The following is a 21,011-nucleotide window of genomic DNA, read 5'->3' as shown; positions in this document are numbered from 1 at the left end:
TCCTTTAAAAAACACTTGCCAGATGCCCACTCTGTGTTCGCTTTTTTTATTTCATAGATTTTTATATTATCTCAGCTAGTAATGCTTTCTAAATGCATCTCAAATGCGCCACGGTGCCACATACTAGAAGCAACAATGATCCCTTTGCCATACTGCCTGTTATCTGGCAGAAATTTACTGTGGAGAGGACCAGAAGGAACATTCACCTTCTTGGACAACCTCCTTGACTCCTGCAAAGACAGAAATTCTATTTAAGGATCCTGGCTGGTAAGGAATGGAGGAGAATTGAGCAATCTAGAAAATAAAATAATAATCAAAAGATCAGAGGCTGTTTCTACAAAGCAACAGAATGCACTAATAGAATAGGGGTGGGGATGGGTTTTCGTTTTTTAATCTACCTAAAGCCTTTTCCTTTGTTTTGGATGTAGTAAGAATGGATAAGAACCTCTGTTAGATTTTTATTGCTGTCTGTATCTCCAAAGGGGAGATTCAACCTTTGTAGTTATGATCAGGGTCACTGGGACTGAGATTTAGAGAAAATCTAAAATTTTGAATTGTCACAGGAAAAGAAACAGAAGGAAACTATTCTAATAAAAGAATCTCATAAAACAAGGCTGAACCCTTAGAGTGGTAACAAAGAAACTTACTGAGCAAGTGCAGTCAGGAGGTCGTAATGCTTCATGCTTTCTGACAGTGTGTCAATAGCAGACTCTAGTGTTAGAAGAAGTTCAATGACAAAACCCTAGAAAAGATGTAAAAAAAAAAAAAAATCAACATTTCACTTATGCAACACATCCTCATAATCACTTCTAAACTAAATTGAGATTTAAAATAGCAAAACAGCTTGTACATGTACGATAAAGAAAAAAATGAAAGAAAAGCAAACAGTATCATCGGCTTCAGAGACAAAAAAACTCATCATGCACAATTAAAACACAAGTGTGAAGAGAATCCAAAGTTCCCCGATATGTAATACAAAGTAAGAAAGGTACAAAGAGCTATATACAAGATTTGTACTGTTCAGTGTCATATAATCAAAATGATCATAACATATACTGCTGGGAGGTCGAAGAATCATATTCAATAACCTTCCAGTAGTGTATAATACAAATATCCATCATAAATTGAAATTTTACCTGTGCTTCTTCCCCAGCATCTCCCACTGTCTCTACCAGCCTGGAAAGAACATCTGATAGGGTCTGTGCTGAGAGAGGCTGCTTGAGGGCCCGGAAGATCTGAAACGACCTTCCAGCATAATGGCGGGATGAGCAGGAGAGAGCCGTCTGCAGTGCAACCTCACTGAGATGGTGCTCGAGCTGGAACCCTACAAAACAGGATCAAATAATTACCACTGTATAAAACAGAGACCTATGCATTGAGACATTCGGCCGTATAACAACACAGATGCACATAAAGAAGGTTATTTAACCCAGGTTATGCATTGGTGTCATATCTGCCTAATGTAGACTGCATCACTGGTGTTCAGCATGTGCTCTTTGACTAGTTAGGTTTCCCTAATTTGCGAAACATTCTAGATCAAAGTGCATGGGTCCCAGTACAAGGCTAAGAAAGCATTGGAAAAATCAGAAGGATTTCATTAACCGGAGACTGTAGCACATAACTAGCAGTCCAGCAACATTCCTCTGATAGAATCACCTTTTTTTACACAGAAGTATTACTTGTTTTTTCTTGTCCTGAACTTGCCAACAATGGCAATATAGGTTTTATTTGCCTGTATATAAGAGGGGTTAAGAAAGTCTGGCTGGTAAACAGAAACACGTCATTGGTTTGCCTCTGCTTCTCATATATCCAGGCCTACTGCGAATAAGCTAAATCCAGCTGGGCAAGGAGTAAAAAGCACCGATTGATTGAACAGCACAAGGCGGAGTTCTATTGGAAAGGATACTAAAAGCAAATTTGTTTTTCTTACTATAACCAGCCTTTTCCAATTTAATACAAATATGTTCAGTAATTTATACAACACAGGGTATAGACCTATATAAGTGTAATTACATGTAACTACAATAGTCATTTGCTGCTTCTGTCAATGCTTTAGATTAGAGGTCTCCAAACTCCGGCCAGCGGGCTGAATGTGGCCCATTGCTTGCCTTTATCCGACCCTTGGGGAACTATTCCTTCCACTGACACCAATGATGGGGCACCATTCCTCCCACAGATACCAACAATGGAGTAATCTTCTTTCCACTGACACAAGAGGTAGGAAACTAGTCCTCTCACTGACACCAATGATGGGAAACTATTCCTCCCACTCACATCAAAGATGGGGCATGATTCCTCCCACTCACACCAGAGATAGACATCTAATTCTGCCACTCACATCAAAGATGGGGCACTATTCCTCCCACTGACACCAACAATGGGGTAATCATCCTCCCACTGACACCAGAGAGAGGAAGCCAATTCTCTCACTGACACCAATGATGGGGTAATATTCCTCCGACTGACATCAATGATGGGGCACTCTTCCTACCATTGACACCAACAAAGGGGGAAATGTGTCTTCCACTGACACCAGAAAAAGGGAACTAATTCCCTCACTGACGCCAGTAATGGGGCATTATTCCTCCCACTGACACCAATGATAGAGCAATTTTTCCCTCACTGACACCAATGATAGGGCATTGTATCTCCTACTGACATCAATGCAATGGCATTATTCCTCCCACTGACACCAATGATGGGGCACTGTTCCTCTCACTGACGCCAATGATGGGGCACCATTACTCCTACTAACACCAGTGGTGTATTTTTTTTCACTCCTACTGAACACCAAACCAAGTCAACACCAAGGCATTTTCTACTCCCACTGGCCACAGTCAGGCCCCCCTAAAGTTTGAAGGACAGTAAACTGGCCCATTGTTTCAAAAGTTTTGAGGCCCCTGCTATAGATGAATTGTAAATCAGAACTTGATGTGTGTACATCCTATCCAGCCCTAATAATGGATTTTGGATAAAAAAAAGCACATGGATACAACCAGTGCAAAATCAAAATATCTGGAATAGTTTACTGAGCACCATCTATGATATTTATGAGAATAAATGTCCCTTACGCTGGCCACAGATGGGTAGAATTTCGAACAAAAATTGTTCAGTAAAGAAGGTTATAAAAAAAAAAAAAGTTTGAAAAACATTATGCCATTTTTAGTCAGGAAAGTCCATGCATTCCAAAATCAAATGTTAAAGCAAACAAAATATTTTGAACAACAAAAGTTCTGAGACTTCTTGTAAGATTTTTCCAAAATTTTTTTCCAATGATTTTTAATTCGAAATTCTATTCACCTATGGCAAGCCTAACCACTTGCCGACCGGGCCATAGTCGGATGACGGCTACAGCGCGATCGGCTTAGTTCTGGGGGGGGGAGCCCCCCCCAGACTCTTGCTTTCCGTGCACCCCCTGGGGCGCGTACCCGGAAGCGTCCATGATCGCTAGGTTCTCCGGACCTGGCGCATCACGGATTGTGGCAAAGGGCCAATAACAGCAGCCCTTTAGCACGTGATCACTCCGTCCAATGATGGAGCATTCACTTGTCAAAAAAAGCGGTGCATGTCCGGTTCAGCTCTCTCCTCACTCGCAATCGATACAGCAGGTGAGGAGAGGGGGGAGCTGGTGCAGCAGTGATGTGGGCTGAATGTGAAGTGCCCACAGCACTGATCCGTGCCTGTTCATGCCTGATCCATGCCCATCTGTGCCACATCAGTGCTCATCCGTGCTTCATCTATGCCACATCAGTGCTCATCCTGACAGTGCTCCCTGCATTTTGGGCCTCTGTATGTGGCCAGGCTATGCAAAAGTCTCACTCACATATGTGGTATCGACATACTCGGGGGAGTAGCAGAATGTATTTTGGGGTATAATTTTTGCTATGTACATGATATGTGTTAGAAATATATCTTATAAATGTACAACTCTGTGTAAAAAAAAAATAAAAATTGAGTAATTTGCATTCAAACGGTGAGAGCGCTGAAAGCTGAAAATTGGCCTAGTTAGGAAGGGGGTATAAGTGCCCAGTGGGCAAGTGGTTAAGGCTGGGTTCACAGATGTGCAGCCGCGGTTTCCAGCGCATTGCTGTTCACCGGTTCTGCTGCGATTCAGGTCAGAATTTTTCCCTAAATTCGCACTTGAACCGGACCCAAAAACGGAAACCATACCGCAGCCACCCCAGACATGTGTGAACCGCCTCCATTGAGAGCCAGTTACACTCGCATGTCATGCAAATGGGATGTGGTGAAAACCGCATCCAATTCTCGAACATGCGAACCCTGCCTACGTGTTAGAACTAACTGCTAGCTTCAGTTGCAAGGTGAGGAAGTGTAAGGAGTGGTTTAGGTCAAGTTGCGTTTAGTACTAAATATGGCAAGGGAAAATGTCATATATTTGTCTTAAAACCTTAAAGATTGGAAATCAAACTTCGACACAATTTACAATGCAAGTGACCAGAGAAAATAAAATGCAGCCACCTCAAGAAGCCCGTAAAGTTAGAGGTTATCCACAGTGTTTCAGGAGCCTGAAACTTAGGGCACTTGTGGAAAACTTAACTATGTATCAGAATTCAAACTCTTCTATAGACTCACCTGATCTACAGTGCTTAAAAACAGAGACTACATGTTTTAAAAATGCTGTAAGTTGCTCAGCACTTTTAATACTGGGATTTTTTGCAGAAACATCTTCATGATTCCACAACGGTCCTCTTTTCCTAGGAGACAATGCACAAAATGAGGTTACAAGGAAAGGGTAACATTTACAGAGCATACTGTCAAGCATAGGAAAAAGTGAAAGACATACCTTGATGTAATGAACTCTATGAGGGTTTTCACCTTCTCATCTTGCTCTACAGTGAGATCCACCTCATTGAGGATAGTGGTCTGGAGGTGGGGAACAGCAGTGCTTGTATTCCCTAAGCTTATGCTTGAAGAGGTAGAACTTGAGCTGAGCCCTGAGTCCGTCATAGGGGAAGGCTGGTAATCTGGTATAAAATCATTAATACCTGCAGATGGAAAGCACACATTTCAGCATATGTTCATGTAAAAGCAACTTGCTTGTAAGCATTTAAACCATCCATCATTGAGGACTTTTTTCCCCCTCATACTGTTTAACCTTTTGTTGCACAGAGGTAATTGAAAGCTTAGATGCCAATACCAAATTTATCAGTGTCAGTATATGCGGGTAACTGGACTATATCTCTAGGACTATTTTGCATTTCTAAATAATTTTTTTTTTCTATAATAAATTTTCTTTGAAAAAAATTGAAGGACATACAAAGTTTTCCACAGACATACAGAAGCAATCTGACTGCAAGACTAAAGCGGTATGATGAGTAAGCATATCAAAATTATTATTATCAAGCAATCTCAAACATCCGTGGAGTCAAGACCCTGATGGGCCCAAGAATTCTAAATCATTTTTAGTTTTTTTTAATGACAAACAAAAAAAGCTTTTATTTGGTACATTGTTTCCATACAAAACTTTTGTTTTGGTTTTATTATAGATTGACAAATCTATACATTAGTTTTGTTTTTGAAATAGGCTAAGCCCTGGTTTACACGATTTGACAAATCTCACCCTGTTGCCGGCAATGGAACTATTCAAATTGTTACGACTCAAGTCGCAGCAACTTTGAAAAAGGTTCCTGCACTACGCTTTTGCGATTTCATTGCAACTTCCATCGACTCCTGGAAAATGAAGTCTCAAGCCGCAATAAAATCGGAGGTCCAAATCCCACTGATCTGTGGCTTTGAAATTGCACTGCCGTAGTGGGATTTCAAAGCGACACTGGTGTGAACTAGGACGAAACGAAAGGTTGATTTTTTTTGACTAAACCTTTAGTCTGCATGGAATCATAATGTCATAGATAACATATTAATCAAAGGATCATGACCGCCAGGCCTGACAGCTAGCAGCTGCAAACTTTATCACCCATAGGTGTTAAAGAGGTGATGTAAATTACCTTTCCTAAGCATGGGGCATTATAAAGGGGAAAGTTAAAGAATAAAGGAAAGGCATTCAACTAAGCAAGCTTTATATGTTGCTTGTCCACTGCGTTTAGTAATACTGTATACCATTTGTAACAAATAGCAGTTTAAATATCCTTGCTTAATCTAATATACCAAGCGGACGTGTGACCACATAGCTCTGGGTACTGAGCAGCCAGGTGAGAGCCAGTAATGGCACTCAATACCTTAAACAAAGAAGTCACATTACCAGTGCCAATGCTCTGGACTTTGCCTGAATTTCCTCCCACCAGCTGCCCAGGACCAGAAACTGTGCGGTCATGTGACTGTCATCAAAGAGATTTAAAAAGTTTTACATTACTGTTTATTACCAATGTACATATTCTATGCAGCAGGTAGGGAACACATTACACAAAGCCACAAAGCTTGGGCAGTAGACAGCCTTTCTTTCAGGTTGTAGATGGGAAGCAGTTAAAGCTAACCAGCTGAAACCCTGTGCAAATTGTGCAAAAGATTGACCTGCTTCATGCACACTATAAACTTAAAAAATGCCAGAAAAATCAGCCTGAAATCGCTCCAAAAATCAAAAACGCTTCTAGATTAAATATAGTGTTCATGGACATATAGGATAACACTATTTGCTTCTTGAAGCAGAAAACAAAAAGCTGCTAGGAGCGTTGTTTTAACCACCTCCCTACCGGCCCATAGTATATATACGTCCTGCTTTTAAACCTAAATGCCGGTGTTATGGCAGCAGATAGCTGCCATAATCCTGATATTTTTTTTAAACTGCAGGCGGTCGGCTTTCCGATAACGGTGGTCCCAGCGGCGGATTCGGCGTGGGATCACCCTTCCGGGATGGCGGAAGAGGTGCCCCCCCCTCCCGCCGCGTCCCGGTCCTTTTCCCCGCTTACCTGCAGCGGGGAAAACGATCGGGTCCCGGATCCTCACAGACAGGATGTCGAGTGAGGGCAAGCCTGCCCTCACTCAACTCTATGGTCTTGGTGGACCGGAGCTACGGCAAACGTTGTTGCTTAGCAACCGGCTTAAAGGTCCCTTTTTTTTTTTTTATCTTTTAGTGTACTTGTGAGATCTGAGGACTTTTTGACCCCAGATCTCACAAAAAAGAGGTCCTGTCGTGCCTATTTCTATTACAAGGAATGTTTACATTGCTTGTAATAGAAATAAAAATGATCAATTTTAATTTTTTTTTTAAACGGTGTAAAAATAAAAAATAATAAATAAAATAAATAGTAAAAAAATAAATAAATAATAATTTCCAAAAAAATTGCGTTTGGAAGACCGCTGCGCAAATACGGTGTGATAAAAAATACTGCAATAATATCCATTTTATTCTCTAGGGTCTCTGCTAAAAAAAAATATATAATGTTTGGGGGTTCTAAGTAGTTTTCTAGCAAAAACAACTGATTTTAGCTTGTAAACACCAAATATCAAAAATAGGCCTAGTAGGCAAGTGGTTAAGCTAGTGTGCATGGAGCCTATAAGCAGCGTTGAAACAAATCAGTGTACTCTGAGATGTAGACAGCGGAAGCTGTATGCAAATCTTGCTTTTTCTTGTGAAATGTCAGCCGTTCCCTATCTACTAAACCTTCCTATTTAGTGAAGCCAATCAACACAATAAGGCTGAGGAAGCAGAAGAGGGTTGGATTTAAGGCCTGGTTCACACCTATATATTTTTAGTGCGTTTTCAGTTTTGCAGAAACACAATACAGTCCATTTAACATGGTTTCCTATGGGTCACGTTCACATCTGTGCATTTTATAGAAAGGGCCAGGGACCAGCAGGTTGTGTTTTTGTTTCCATAGACTTCAATGGATCAAAAACGTGTACTGAAAAACGCAAAATGCACCTAGAATATGCATCACCTGTAACCTGCATAGGTGTGTACAAGGCCTAAACATCGAAAATAGCAATTCTACCATTAAAAAATGTGCAGCTCTTTAGCAACTGTCCCTGGAACAAATCTGCTCATCTGAGGCAGAGAGCTAGCTATGAACATGAGGCAATCCTGCTTTGATTTGCTAGAGACAGCAGCGGAAATCTTCACCCAAAAGATATTGAGGGGAAAAACGGATCAGAGCAGTTAGAAGAAGGTTGTATGATTAGTAGTGTTCTTCATAAAATGGGATCGCTGGAGCTATTGACTTGCATTTTCCTCCTCTACTCTCCTTTCCAATTATATTACATTTTCTAAAAATATTATTTAGGGTCCTTTCACACGGGCGTTCCGTATGTCCGTTTTTCCTCCCATCCGTTTGCGGATGAAAAACGGACATAATGTATGTCAATGGGATTGCGGATGTCAGCAGATGACCATCCGCTGACATCCGATTTGCGTCCTTTCCGTTCAGTTCAGTTTTTTGGAACGGAACAGAACCCTATATTTCTTCCGTTTAAAAAACGAAACGGACGCAAAAAACAGATGTCAGCGATGTCATCCGCTGACATCCGCAATCCCATAGACATACATTATGTCCGTTTATCATCCGTAAACGGATGGGATGATAAACGGACAAACGGAACGGACTCTCCAAAAGTGCATCTGTTTAAAAAAAAAAAAGTCACTGAGTGGATGAAAAAACTGAACGGACCGTGTGACAGGACCCTTAATGTTTTGCTGTAAAATGAATACATTTATTTTGAGCATATGGTATAATATGCCTAGATGGAGCTTACCTTTTCCTAAACATGCTTGACAAAACTATCAGTAGATCCAGAGGTATAGGCAGCAAAAGCTGCATTCAAATTTTCTCTTTTTTTGGATCCCAGTTTATGAAGCATGCTAATAATCATACAACCCGCTTCTAACTTCTCTGGTCAGTTTTTCCCTTCAATATCTTTTGGGTGAAGATTTCAGCTGCTGTCTGCTGCAAATCAAAGCAGGATTGCCTTATGTTCATGGCTAGCTCTTTGCCTCAGCTGAGCAGATTTGTTCCAGGGACAGTTACTAAAGAATTGCACATTGTTCAATGGTAGAATTGCTATTTTCAGCAGTGACCACATGCAGAGGGAAAATTCCCCAATGCGGAAATGTGTGCACTGATGACTGTTTTGGTTTCCCTTCACTTTTTTAAGACTGTCATGTCACTAGGGCAGGAAGAGAAGTGAAATCTCCCCAGCAGGGATACAGACAGCACTGAATTAGTTGTATTCTTCCCCAATCAAACAATATAAATTAAAGTTCTAGATAAAGTTCTACTGAAATAGAAGCAAACATACAAGGTGGGACATTTAATAATTCTACCACACAACAAGGCAATGCTAAACAGGAGCAGTGAGATATATTATGTCATAGATTCAAAGTTAAAGCACGAGTCATAACTTCCTTCATCAGCTGCTTTATAGTACCACTGTGACAGAACCAAGTCATAACCACTTCTTAGTTATGCATCTTCCTAACGTGGAACTTTGTCCCATCTTCAGTGCTAAATGTGTCCCAGATCTTTATAAACAGTTGCATTTGGCTGTTTACAGTATAATTGCCTGGGTTGCAATCAAACTGCAAAACTGTTGGAAAAACTTTGCTGCACAAGAGACCTGATTTGCGACTGACCGTGTTGCAAACTTGCTTGATAAATGCCCAGGACCCCCCAATATATCTTACCTGTGAAGGAGTACTCCAGATGTGCATTGCTTTTGACAGTCAGCACTCGTGGCTCATTACATTCCCTGTTCCTGAGGAGGATAGATGCCACACTCTGCACACTGCTGTTGGGTCCCATCACGATTAATAAATGTAGCAGGAGGCGCTTACAATGCTCATACACCTCAGGATGGTAATGATCAAACCCTATAAACCATAAAACATACATTAAATTATTTTTCATGATATTTTGTCGGTAGATCTGCTGATCTTTATTGAAAGCACATATGTAACATGTGAGTATTTGTGACCAGCATTACCAATGAAGATGGCGTGCAGCAAGAGGTGAAGGTATCCCCCCCACTCCACTTTCACACTATGATCAATGATGAGGTCTGTCAACAGGATCACTGCAATGTTGCACCTAGATAGAAATTGGAGTCAATAATTATGTTGTGCTACAAAAAGAATATGGATTTAACATACAATAACCGTTCTTAGGACCATCTAATAGCACTACTATAATATGTAATGGATACCTATGCAAACATGTGCCAGGAGACGTGGTTTCTGGCAGATAATCCACAAGAGGTGACCAGCAGCCTCCTGAGGGTGGAAAGGGTAGTGGTTCTCCCCGATTATATTCCATCACTTTGAGACGCCAGTTAGAGAACAAGGGCATTGAGTCGCCTGCAATACAAAAGAAATATTAATGTTACTACTTTAATACAATATGAGACACAAAAATACACCTACTGCTTTACTGTTTTTCATAACATTTTTTCTTATTGTATGCTTTTTAATCTGCCTCAGGAAGTTTATCCCACTGAAAACATTTACCCGAAAACAAAAGTATATTTGGGATTTGGTATCCAGTTCTTTCAATAAACACTAGACAAGTATTCATTCACAGGTTTTTTTTTCATGGTCTGTAAACATATGATCACATTTCCGAGTCCTTTCTTTCCCTTCTGTATTAAGCCCCTGTTCACACCAGCGTGACTTGTCATGTAATTTGACAGTTAAAAATCGTATGACAAGATGCATCCTATTTGTGCCTATGGAATAGTTCAAATTGGTGTGACTCCGGCTTGCACCGATTTGAAAAAGGTTCCTGCTTTATTTTTTGCGATTTCATGTGCAACTTGCATTGACATCTGAGCATGAAATAGCACAGATGTCAGCAAGCCACACAAGAAAATCGCAGTGACTGGCGGCTTTAAAATCTGTCCTTTAACTGTCACTGAGTTTGTGCACACTCAACAATGACTGAAGCAATGCTTTTTTTTTTTTTTAAGCTTCAGATCAAATTTGAACGCATCTATATGTCATAAAACAAGGACACAATTAGAAATAAAATTCCTGTAAGTCCAACTACAACTAAACTAGACAATACTGCACAAAGTTAAATGTCTATAAGACATAATGAGATTACTTTTCTCTTCCTCATAGGATCCTCCAGAGCTACTGCTGTACCGAGATTCCAGCCTGTGGTGCTGACGATTCAGGTTACTATTCAAACCGCTGTAGATATCAAGATGGGGATAACTGTTGAAATCAACAGAAAACATTAATTCAATACAGGTAGAAGTTTAGCTTTATTTGTGTATGTAAAGTCCACGAGAAGCTGCTCTAAAAACCATCAAATCATTATGCCATCTGCTAAATTAGATATATTCCAAGTAGACACTTTGCAAGCATTGCACTGTATACTAGGTGGTAGTACCAGGCCCAGATGTATGGAACACACACGCACACATATACATATATATATATATATATATATATATATATATATATATATATATATCTCTATCTCTCTCCCCATACACACACACACACACATATATATATATATATATATATATATATATATATATATATACATACACACACACATTAATGGTAACACACCTAAAGTAACCCTGTCACAAGAAAAAATCCAGGGCGGACACTGTTGACTTTCTTCTGAAAATGCCAGCTGACTGGCAGTTACACTGACCCACTATATTTAATCACCCAGACAATAACACACATATACACATATTTTGCAGGAAAAAAGGCGTGCATTTTTAGTTTTTTTTTTTTTTTTTTATAAACAGGAGCCTGCTACTGCAAACAAATCCTCCAGCTCTTTGCCCATATCTCTGTACAGGCTTTCAGTTGGAGAGCTGAAGAAAGTGTCAATAGACTATAGTTCATTGAGAAGTACAATTCTTGCTGTCGTGATAAGAGACGGAACTTGTGGTTCATTCATTCACAGACCCCCGCTCCCTATATGCTGTCCCAGAGGAAAAGGGCATGAGTGTGTGTGTGTGTGTGTGTGTGAGAGTGTGTGTGTGGGCGAGGGCATTTGCACCATGTTACAAATTACATCTTAAATATGGGTATAACATATAACATGGTGCAAAAGCTGAACTTGGCCTTCAAACTTCTATCGCCTGGCCAAAGCCTATGCACAAATTACTTCTTGCTGCACGTTTGCAGCCTCTGCAAAATATACCTAAATGAGAGCCATAGAGAAAAATGGCATCGCTGCCTAAGTGTAATTTCGGAAATCTAACATCTTTTGTGAAAAAAAAAAACAAAAAAAAAAAAACACTTGATCTTTGTGGAATTCCTGTGTCTACCAGACATGTATGAAATATCTGTTTGTGCATCCATTCCTACTCTGCAGGTTTGAAATCGGCAGAAATTTCCTCCCATGGTGCAACAGGATCTTGCAATATCCTCAGTCTTCTTCTGTGTGGGCTGGGCTGTCTATCAACATGTTATTGGCAGAGAAAGGGTTCAGATCCTAGCGAGTCAGACAATTTTCTCCCATTGCAAGAAAATTCAAGTTAGACTTACCGGTAACTTGTTTTCCAATAGTCTTTCAGGACAGCACCTTAGAGAGATGGCTCCTCCCTCTCCTCATCAGGAAACACCCCATCCACCAGATTTTAAAAGGAGGCTTCTCCCACCATTCATCAGTTTGTAGAAGAGTACCTCCGGCCCATGCTGGAACACATAAACAGATATGGTTAATCACAGCAATACATTTTATACAATAGGGCGGGATCCTCCTGCTGTCCTGAAAGACTATTGGAAAACAAGTTACCGGTAAGTCTAACTTGAATTTTCCCTAAAACGTCTTTCAGGACAGCACCTTAGAGAGGATTATCGAGACTTACTCAATTTAGGGAGGGACCACAGCTTGCAGGACCTTTCTGCCAAAAGCCTGATCTTCAGCTGCCAAAAGGTCCAACCTATAGTGTCTTGCAAATGTAAAGTAGCTTGACCACGTAGCCGCTTTGCAGATCTGATCTGGAGTGGCACCAGCTTTCTCTGCCCATGTAGTGGCTAACGCTCTAGTAGAGTGAGCTCTGATCCCCTGTGGGGGAGACAATTTCATTTGGGAGTAAGCCTCTGAAATAGCGGATCTGAGCCATCTGGCTATTGATCCTTTTGATGCCTGGCGACCTTTTTTGTTGCCAGAGAAAAGAACAAAAAGAGAGTTTGATGATCTAAACTCTTTAGTAACCTCCAAGTAGTGTATAAGAACCCTTCTTACATCTAGGTAGTGAAAGCTTTCTTCCTTATCTCCTGATGGATTAGGGCAGAAGGTAGGTAACACAATTTCTTGTGAGCGGTTTCTCGTTGAAGCTACTTTTGGGAGAAACCCTGGATCCGTCTTGAGAATTATCCTGTCTGGATATATGGACAAGAAAGGTTCGATAGCTGATAAAGCATGTAATTCACTGATTCTTCTTGCTGATGTTATTGCCACCAAGAAGACCGTCTTGAGGGTAAGGTTTTTTAGTGTAACCGTTTCTAGTGGTTCAAAAGGTTCCTTTGTGAAGGCCTGAAGGACCACCGACAAGTCCCATTTGGGGAAGCTTCTGACAGGCACTGGTCTGGAGCGGGTAAGGGCCCTGAAGAATCTGATGATTAAAGATTCTGAAGAAATGGGCCTTTCCAAGAATACCCCCAGGGCTGTAACTTGTACCTTGAGGGTACTTACTGCCAAACCTTTTCCTGCGCCCTCCTGTAGGAACTCCAAAATTGAAGTAATACTGTTCAATTTTTGATCTTTCGATTCACACCAGGTATTATATGTCTTCCAAACTTTTGCATATATATTCCTTGTGACTTTTTTCCTACTGGAAAGTAGAGTAGCAATTAATGCGTCTGAAAATCCTTTCCTTTTCAGCAGTTGCTCCTCAGATACCAGGCGGTGAGCTTTAGCTTTCCCACTTCTGGATGATAGACTGGACCTTGAAGCAGTAGGTCTTGACGAAGAGGGAGCTGAAAAGCAGGTTTGACTGATAGTTGAAGGACAGTCGAAAACCAAACCCTTTTGGGCCAATAAGGTGTGATCAGGATCACTGAGGCTCTTTCCATTTGGATTTTTCTCAATACCAACGGAATGAGCTGGAAGGGGGGGGGGGAAGGCATACCCCAACCTGAACCTCCAGGGATGTGCCAGGGAATCTACTCCCAGAGAGTTGTCGTTTCTGTGGAGTGAGAAGTAAAGTGGAAGTTTTGCGTTTTCTTTCGTTGCAAACAGATCCACCTCTGGCTTTCCCCAAGTCTTGGTTATCAACATGAAGACTTCTGGGTTCAAGCTCCATTCTGCTTCTCGGATCTTCTGCCTGCTTAAATAATCCGCCACACTGTTTAGTGTACCTTTTAGGTGGATTGCTGACAAGGAAAGTAACTGCCTTTCCGCCCATTGCAGAATTTCCGTTGCCAAAAGCTGTAGGGTTTTGCTTCTTGTGCCCCCTTGCTTGTTTAGATATGCCACTGTAGTGGCGTTGTCTGAAAGGACTTGAACATGAGTCCCCTGAAGATTTTGAGAGAAGGCAGTTAGGGCTAGGCCGACTGCCTTTAATTCCTTCCAATTTGAGGATTTTCTTGTCTCGGTCTGAGACCAAACCCCCTGTGCCAGGTTTTGGTTCCAGTGGGCTCCCCACCCCCACCTGCTGGCATCCGTTGTTAACCTCTGGTCTGCCGGGAAGGACCAGGCCAAACCCTGAGACAAGGTTATCCGATTTCTCCACCACCAAAGGGACCTCTTGACCTTGGTGGGGATTTTTACCTTTAAGTCCAAAGTCTCTGGATTGTGATCCCAGATTCTGAGGAGGAAATATTGGAGTGGTCGAAAATGCAGCCTTGCCCATTGGACAGCTGGAATTGATGCAGTCAGGTTTCCAAGGACTGACATGATCTCTCTGATCGACCACCACTGATTTGTTTGTAGCCTTGCTACCAAATTCTGTATTTTGACCTGTTTGTCTTCTGGTAGGAAGATTCTTTGTTCCACAGAGCATAACTGAAACCCTAGGAACTGAACCCGCTGAGCCGGTGTGAGATTCGATTTCTTGATGTTCACTATCCATCCCAGAGCTTCTAGATGACCTCTTGCCTTGTGCAGGTCCTCTTGAAGTTTTTCCTTTGACGGGGCAAAGAAAAGCAGGTCGTCCAGGTAAGGCACCACAGAGATTCCCTGAAGGCGGAGGGGAGCTAGACACTCTGCCATTACCTTCGTAAAAATACGAGGGGAGGATGATAGCCCGAAAGGGAGTGCTTTGAATTGGATATGGAGCATTTCCTTTCCCAGATTTACTGCCAACCTTAGGAATCTCTGTGAGTGAGGGGCAATAGGGATATGTAGGTAAGCATCCCTTAAGTCGATTGATGCCATGAAGCATCCTTTTGTTAACAGGGTTCTGACTGTAAGAATTGAGTCCATTCGAAACTTTTTGTACAGAACTGACCTGTTTAATGGTTTCAGATTCAGTATAAGACGAAAATCCCCCGATGGTTTCTTTATCAAAAATATGTGGGAATAAAATCCCTGATGTTGTTCCTCCACTGGAACTGGACAGACAACTCCCTGTCGCCTTAGGTCCTTTAACAGGTCCATCATAGCCAGGGCTTTTTCTGCATCTCTTGGGAGGTTTGTGACAAAGAACCTTTCGGGTGGCGTCTCTGAAAACTCTATGTTGTAGCCTTGGGACAGCATACCCAGAATGTATTGATTTTCTGTTATGGCTGCCCAATAGGGGAGGAATTCCCTCAATCTTCCTCCCACCGGCAATGTCTTGTCATTGTGTTTTGTTGGTTGACACAGGAGGATGGAAGAGAACACCTCCTTTCCCTTTGGGTTTTTGTGTCGACCAGTTTCTTCTCTTCTCCTGGGGCCTGCTATTTTGCTGAGCTTTTTGAGGTCGAAAAAGCTTCTTTGCTGCCTGTTTCTTCTTCACAGGAAAAGACTTCTTTTTGTCTGCTGTTCTATCTAGAACAGAGTCTAGCCCAGGCCCGAATAGTAGATCCCCTTGAAAAGGAAGTCCACACAGCTTATTTTTAGAAGCTGTATCTCCAGGCCATGTCTTTAACCAAAGAGCCCTTCTGGCTGAGTTGGATAAAGCTGCAGATCTTGCTGTCATCTTCACTGACTCTGCTGAAGCGTCAGCAATGAAGGCTATGGCCGTGGAGAGCGTGGAAAAGGAATCCAAAATTTCCTGTTTAGGTGAGTCTGCTGTGATGTGTGCTTTTAGCTGGCTAAGCCAGTATTCCAAATTCCTGGACACACAGGTTACTGCCATGGCAGGTTTCAGACTCCCCATGATGGATTGCCAGGATCTCTTAAGTTGCTGGTCCATCTTCTTATCCATGGGATCCCTCAGTATTCCCATGTCTTCAAATGCTAGGTCTGTTGACCTAGAAACCTGGGAGAAGGCTGCATCAATCTTTGGCATCTTATTCCAGGGAGCTCCTGGGTCCTCATCAAAAGGAAATCGCCTTTTAAAGGCTTTAGGGAAGAAGGTTTTCTTTTCCGGATCAGTCCACTCATGTTTAATTGCATCTGAGATGGTCTGATGCACTGGGAAGATACGGCCCTTAGGCTCTTCCAAGCCTGCATACATTTTGTCATGTAGGGACAGTTCCTTCTTTTCCTCCTCTAGACCCAGGGTGATGTAAACTGCCCTCAGGAGACCATCCACTTGCTCTAAGGATAGTTTGTATTTAGTGGGCCTGTGTGCCCCTCCCTCCTCTTCTTCCTCTGAATCCTCCTTGGAATGTGAGGGGGAATTATCTCCTTGGGTGGAAGGAACCCCTTCTGTCCCCACCGAAGGAAGCAATTGTGAACCCTGAGAGGACAGTGAGGCTGATGGCTGACTCAGGGCAGGGTCCTGTAGGGATGACCGAAAAGATTGGATGGTAGCATCCAATTCCTTCCTTACAGATGCGACTAAATCGCCACAAACTGTAGATGCTTCTTCCTTTACTAGTGCATCAATACATCCCTGGCAAAGTGTCTTTTTCCAACTTTCTGACAACTTTGCTTTGCATGAAGGACACTTTCTCTTGAAAACAGTTTCAGAGCTTTTAGCCTGGAAGACATGAATGGGAAAACATACACATGCTTCTTAAAAGTCAGCCTGATTCTCAGGGCCACCAAAGGTGCACAGAAAGACATTTAAAGGGAAGTCCCATGTGCTCTGACAGGCCCCCAGCCACCGGGGGGAAAGATAAAAGGGATGGAGAGAGACCCCACAGTAAGATAGGCCATATAAAGATACCCCTTACCTGGGCCTTACTGGTGCCTGTGCCTGTCCCACTCGCTGAAGAAGCTTCCATCGCTTGGCAGCGGTATCACCCGTGGCTTCGGTACCGGTTCCGGAGACCAAAGCGCACCTGCACTGGACCGGATCCGGAATAAGGCACCAGCTTGCTCCTCCCTTCTTCCTCTGCGTCCGGCGGAAATGACGCCATACGCCCCCTGCAGAACGCTGCCCTTTCCGGAACCTCACTTCCGGTCCGGACGAGCGTCACTCGATCCGGAGAAATGGCGGCAAATTTGAAAAAAAAAAAAGGCGGCGGACCTAAGAAAAATCGTTCCGCTCCTCCAAGATGCCTTCCCAGGGCTGTGTTCTGCGGGGTCTTGACTCAGCCTAGAGCACTGAAGAGGAAGAAGGAGCCCATGCACTGCAGTCGGTCGCGTGAATGGGAGAAGCAATCGTCTCCAAAAAAGGGTAGGTGGACGTAGGAAGCCCGGTCTCTCAGGATAGCACCTTAAGAGCCCAGCTCCCCACAGAGGTGTTCCTCGGCCGGAGGAAACACAAAAACTGATGAATGGTGGGAGAAGCCTCCTTTTAAAATCTGGTGGATGGGGTGTTTCCTGATGAGGAGAGGGAGGAGCCATCTCTCTAAGGTGCTGTCCTGAAAGACGTTTTAGGGAAAAAGCATATTTTATTTAGTCAATTAAGGACTTTCCATTAAAAAAAAATGTGCTCTCCATGAAACTGAAATTGTTCTCAAAATTAGGCTATATAGAAATAGCAAAACAAGTTATATGGACTGAGAAGAAATGATGTCACATCCTACTATTAAGCTGACATTTTTGGCTAATGCTGTCCATTTACAGTCTTTCTAAATGTCTTATAGCATTATAGCCTTTATAGCCATTATAGCATATATTGCTGATCTTCTTTTCTATTGAATATGCATTTATACCAATCCCAGGAGTTGTTTAAGTCTCATACCAAAGCATCTTCCATCAGTGGCAGCATTTACTATGTGCCATTTTGTCCCCTGGTCCAATTCCTACTTCATATTGGCTTCTGTATTATAACTGCTATAAATTCTGTACATAGTTTTTTTTTTTTAATAGATTAATATTTTCATTTTATCATTAGAAACAAAGTTCCAAAAAGCAAATCCATTGGTGCTTTATTTATTTTTTAGTGTGAACAAGACATAAAGAGACAAAGGAAGATTATAATTGGTTACTACTAGTCGAAAAACATTTCAATGTCTGGTGGGGTTCTGTGAATTTTATTTGGTGTGCCACTATGTTACTTTAAATATATAAAAAAAAAAAAAATTTGCAGAACGTCACTTACTTATCATCAGCACCATCCCTTGTATGTTTGTTGTCCAGATTGCTATCAGTTTGAGCTACCATTGTATTGCTGCTGGATGTGGTTCCTAGCAAGATGATAAAACTCAGTTAGCAATAGCACTGAACAATATTATTTTGGTATAGTAATATTCATTTTGAGCTCATTAACATATATTAGAGAGTTTTTTTTTATTAAGGAAGTGCAAAGTGCTATGTATGAGTGCTATGTATCCTCGTCAGTTCCGGTGCAGGCACGGCATCCCTGCACAGCTTCTGGGCATATGCCCAGAAGCTGTTTAGCAGGGAATGCCACGCCTGCCCCGGAACTGACGAGCGGGGCCAGTGCAGGCGCATTGATTCCTGGGAGCGAGGACGTTCAGCTCCCAGGAGTCATCGCAAGCCGGAAAAGACGGCGCGGGCTGCGGCCGCAGAGGGAGGAAGTGGAAGGAAGGTGAGTTTATTTTCTTCTATAACAAGGTAAGTGAACAAAAAAAAAAAAAAAAAATTGGGAGCATCAATTTCTTTTTCAGGTGACACTCAGCAAGCGGATGGCCCAAAATCGATTTTTTTCGATTTTGAGGCTCGAACTCCGCTTTAAAGCTGGATTCACACTGATGTGAATTTCTCCACATCCAATTGGCATGACAGGAGAGTGTGACCGGCTCTCAATGTAGCCAAATCACACAGCTCTGGGGCGGCCGCCGAGCGCACTGGTAAAGGGTCCTGTGCGTCTTTGGCTCAATTTCAGACGCGAATACAGGCAAAAATTAGGATCTGATTCACACCTGAAACGGTGAACAGGGACACACCGGACCCCAGGCACGAACCCGCAGCTGCATCAGAGAGAACCCAGCCTAAAAGATGGATGTCAGCCTGGAGGAGTGGACATTCCTAGGCAGGCTGCATTTGCATGTAATAGTAATGCTAAGATGTGATGCTGAGCCTCCATGATTGAAAGAACTGAAATCCCATCAATGAAAGGGGTGTGTCAGGGACAGTAAGGCTGGAGAGAAAGGGACTGGATGATACTAGACATCATCGAGCAAGGAATTTAGAAGGGCTTCATCTGACTTTCTGCAGCTCACAGTGTGTAATGAAATCAGAGTAAGCAATTTCAGTACAGGAGTGAGGTCTGCACAACTGTGGAAAATGTCGCTATGTTCACTCTCCTGCGCTGTGCGAGAAGTCTCAACGTGGTGCCAAACTCCTATCTTGACATATTTCTGCATGTGGATAATGTGCTCTTCGCTGCCCTCAAAAGACTCAAAAGACTGGGGACGTCCACTATGAGTGAAGGTATAGGAAACAAAGAAGGCGCGTAGGCCTAGCACAGTTATCCTCAAAACATGTTTTATTAAATGGTATAAAACAGAGGTGAATGTGCTTACAAACCAATGCTTGCATCATAGCTTAGCCATATCATCTGCTTAAGTCCATATACGTAAATTCACAATGCTCGTAGATACATTGACTAACGCGTTTCGAGGTTACCTTTTCTTCAGAGCCTTGTCTAGATGACTACTTGTTTAGCTGAGGGACTCTTATGGTCCGATTCCAAAAACTCTCAGCCTGGTGCTGTCACTTTGCAGATTCTCCTCTCATGTCGGAGTGAAGATATCTCATGTCAGGCATGAGAGGAGAATCTGCAAAGTGACAGCACCAGACTGGGAGGCATGGATTCGGACCATAAAAGAGTCCCTCAGCAATACCAATAGTTATCCAGACAAGGCTCTGAAGAAGAGGGTAACCTTGAAATGCATTAGCTGATGTGTCTACGAGCATTGTGAATTTCCATATATGGACTTAAGCAGATGATGTTATGTCTAAGCTATGAAGCAGGCATTGGTTTGGAGTACATTCATCTCAGTTTTATAACATTTAATAAAACATGTTTTGAGGATAATGCGCTAGGCCTACGTGCCTTCTTTGTTTCCTATGTCTGTAAAAATGTGCAGGGCTGATGGTAAGGTTTGATTTCAGCCTTAAGGCCCCATTCACACTAGTGCGACTTGTCCCGCGATTTTGGACCGCAAAATCGCATGACAAGTCGTTTTCCATTATTTTCAATGAGCACCATTCATATTAGTGCGTTTTGAAGTCGCACCGACTTCAAAGTAGTTCCTGCACTACTTTTCCACGATTTTAATGCGTTTTGAGGCATATAGACTTGCCATTGCTCTCAAAATCGCGGCAAAAATCGCGCGGCAAAATTGCGTCACATTCGTGTGAAAGGGGCCTAAAACCCGCCATAAACAGTTCGAACCTCACCCAGTTCAGAAGGAACCGGCTGAGATTTTAACCATGTAGAGGCAGCATGAATGTATTCAAGTTCATTGATCGATCAACTTGGGTATAACCAGCCTGTCAGATTTTACATGTGATTATTGCAAGCGGCTGTTATAGGCACTAGCAATAATTACTGTGTGTTCTCCCGGCCGGGACAGCACCCCATTCCCCCCGCCCCCCATTCCAAGGGCAGAACACAATGGCCATGGCTCTGCAGGAGGGATTTCCCCATCAACTCTGACTGTGTTGATGGGAGAATTG

At 42.4% G+C, this 21,011-nt stretch overlaps 1 protein-coding gene across 10 annotated transcripts in view; it reads right to left on the bottom strand.

Moving 5' to 3' along the window:
- The window catches only part of FRYL (FRY like transcription coactivator), a 555,404-nt gene that overhangs the window by 65,744 nt on the left and 468,649 nt on the right, over positions 1-21,011 (bottom strand). For 6 of the 10 annotated variants that reach the window (XM_082266339.1, XM_082266334.1, XM_082266331.1 and 3 more), the window contains 9 exons: positions 18,468-18,550; positions 11,010-11,127; positions 10,114-10,264; positions 9,895-9,998; positions 9,596-9,781; positions 4,805-5,006; positions 4,594-4,715; positions 1,137-1,324; positions 648-742 (listed from right to left, as the gene is read on the bottom strand). In XM_082266339.1, the coding sequence (XP_082122465.1) occupies positions 648-742; positions 1,137-1,324; positions 4,594-4,715; positions 4,805-5,006; positions 9,596-9,781; positions 9,895-9,998; positions 10,114-10,264; positions 11,010-11,127; positions 18,468-18,550 (1,249 nt within the window). Of the gene's footprint in view, positions 1-647; positions 743-1,136; positions 1,325-4,593; positions 4,716-4,804; positions 5,007-9,595; positions 9,782-9,894; positions 9,999-10,113; positions 10,265-11,009; positions 11,128-18,465; positions 18,551-21,011 lie in introns of all 10 variants that reach the window. The other 4 variants (XM_082266333.1, XM_082266336.1, XM_082266338.1 and 1 more) reach the window with 1 other exon arrangement.

The sequence above is a fragment of the Pelophylax lessonae genome, assembly GCF_965119305.1.
Source record: "Pelophylax lessonae genome assembly, chromosome: 1".
Classification (NCBI taxonomy): domain Eukaryota; kingdom Metazoa; phylum Chordata; class Amphibia; order Anura; family Ranidae; genus Pelophylax; species Pelophylax lessonae.
The sequence above is the reverse complement of the archived record's forward strand: the minus strand, read 5'-3'. Positions and strand labels throughout refer to the sequence as shown.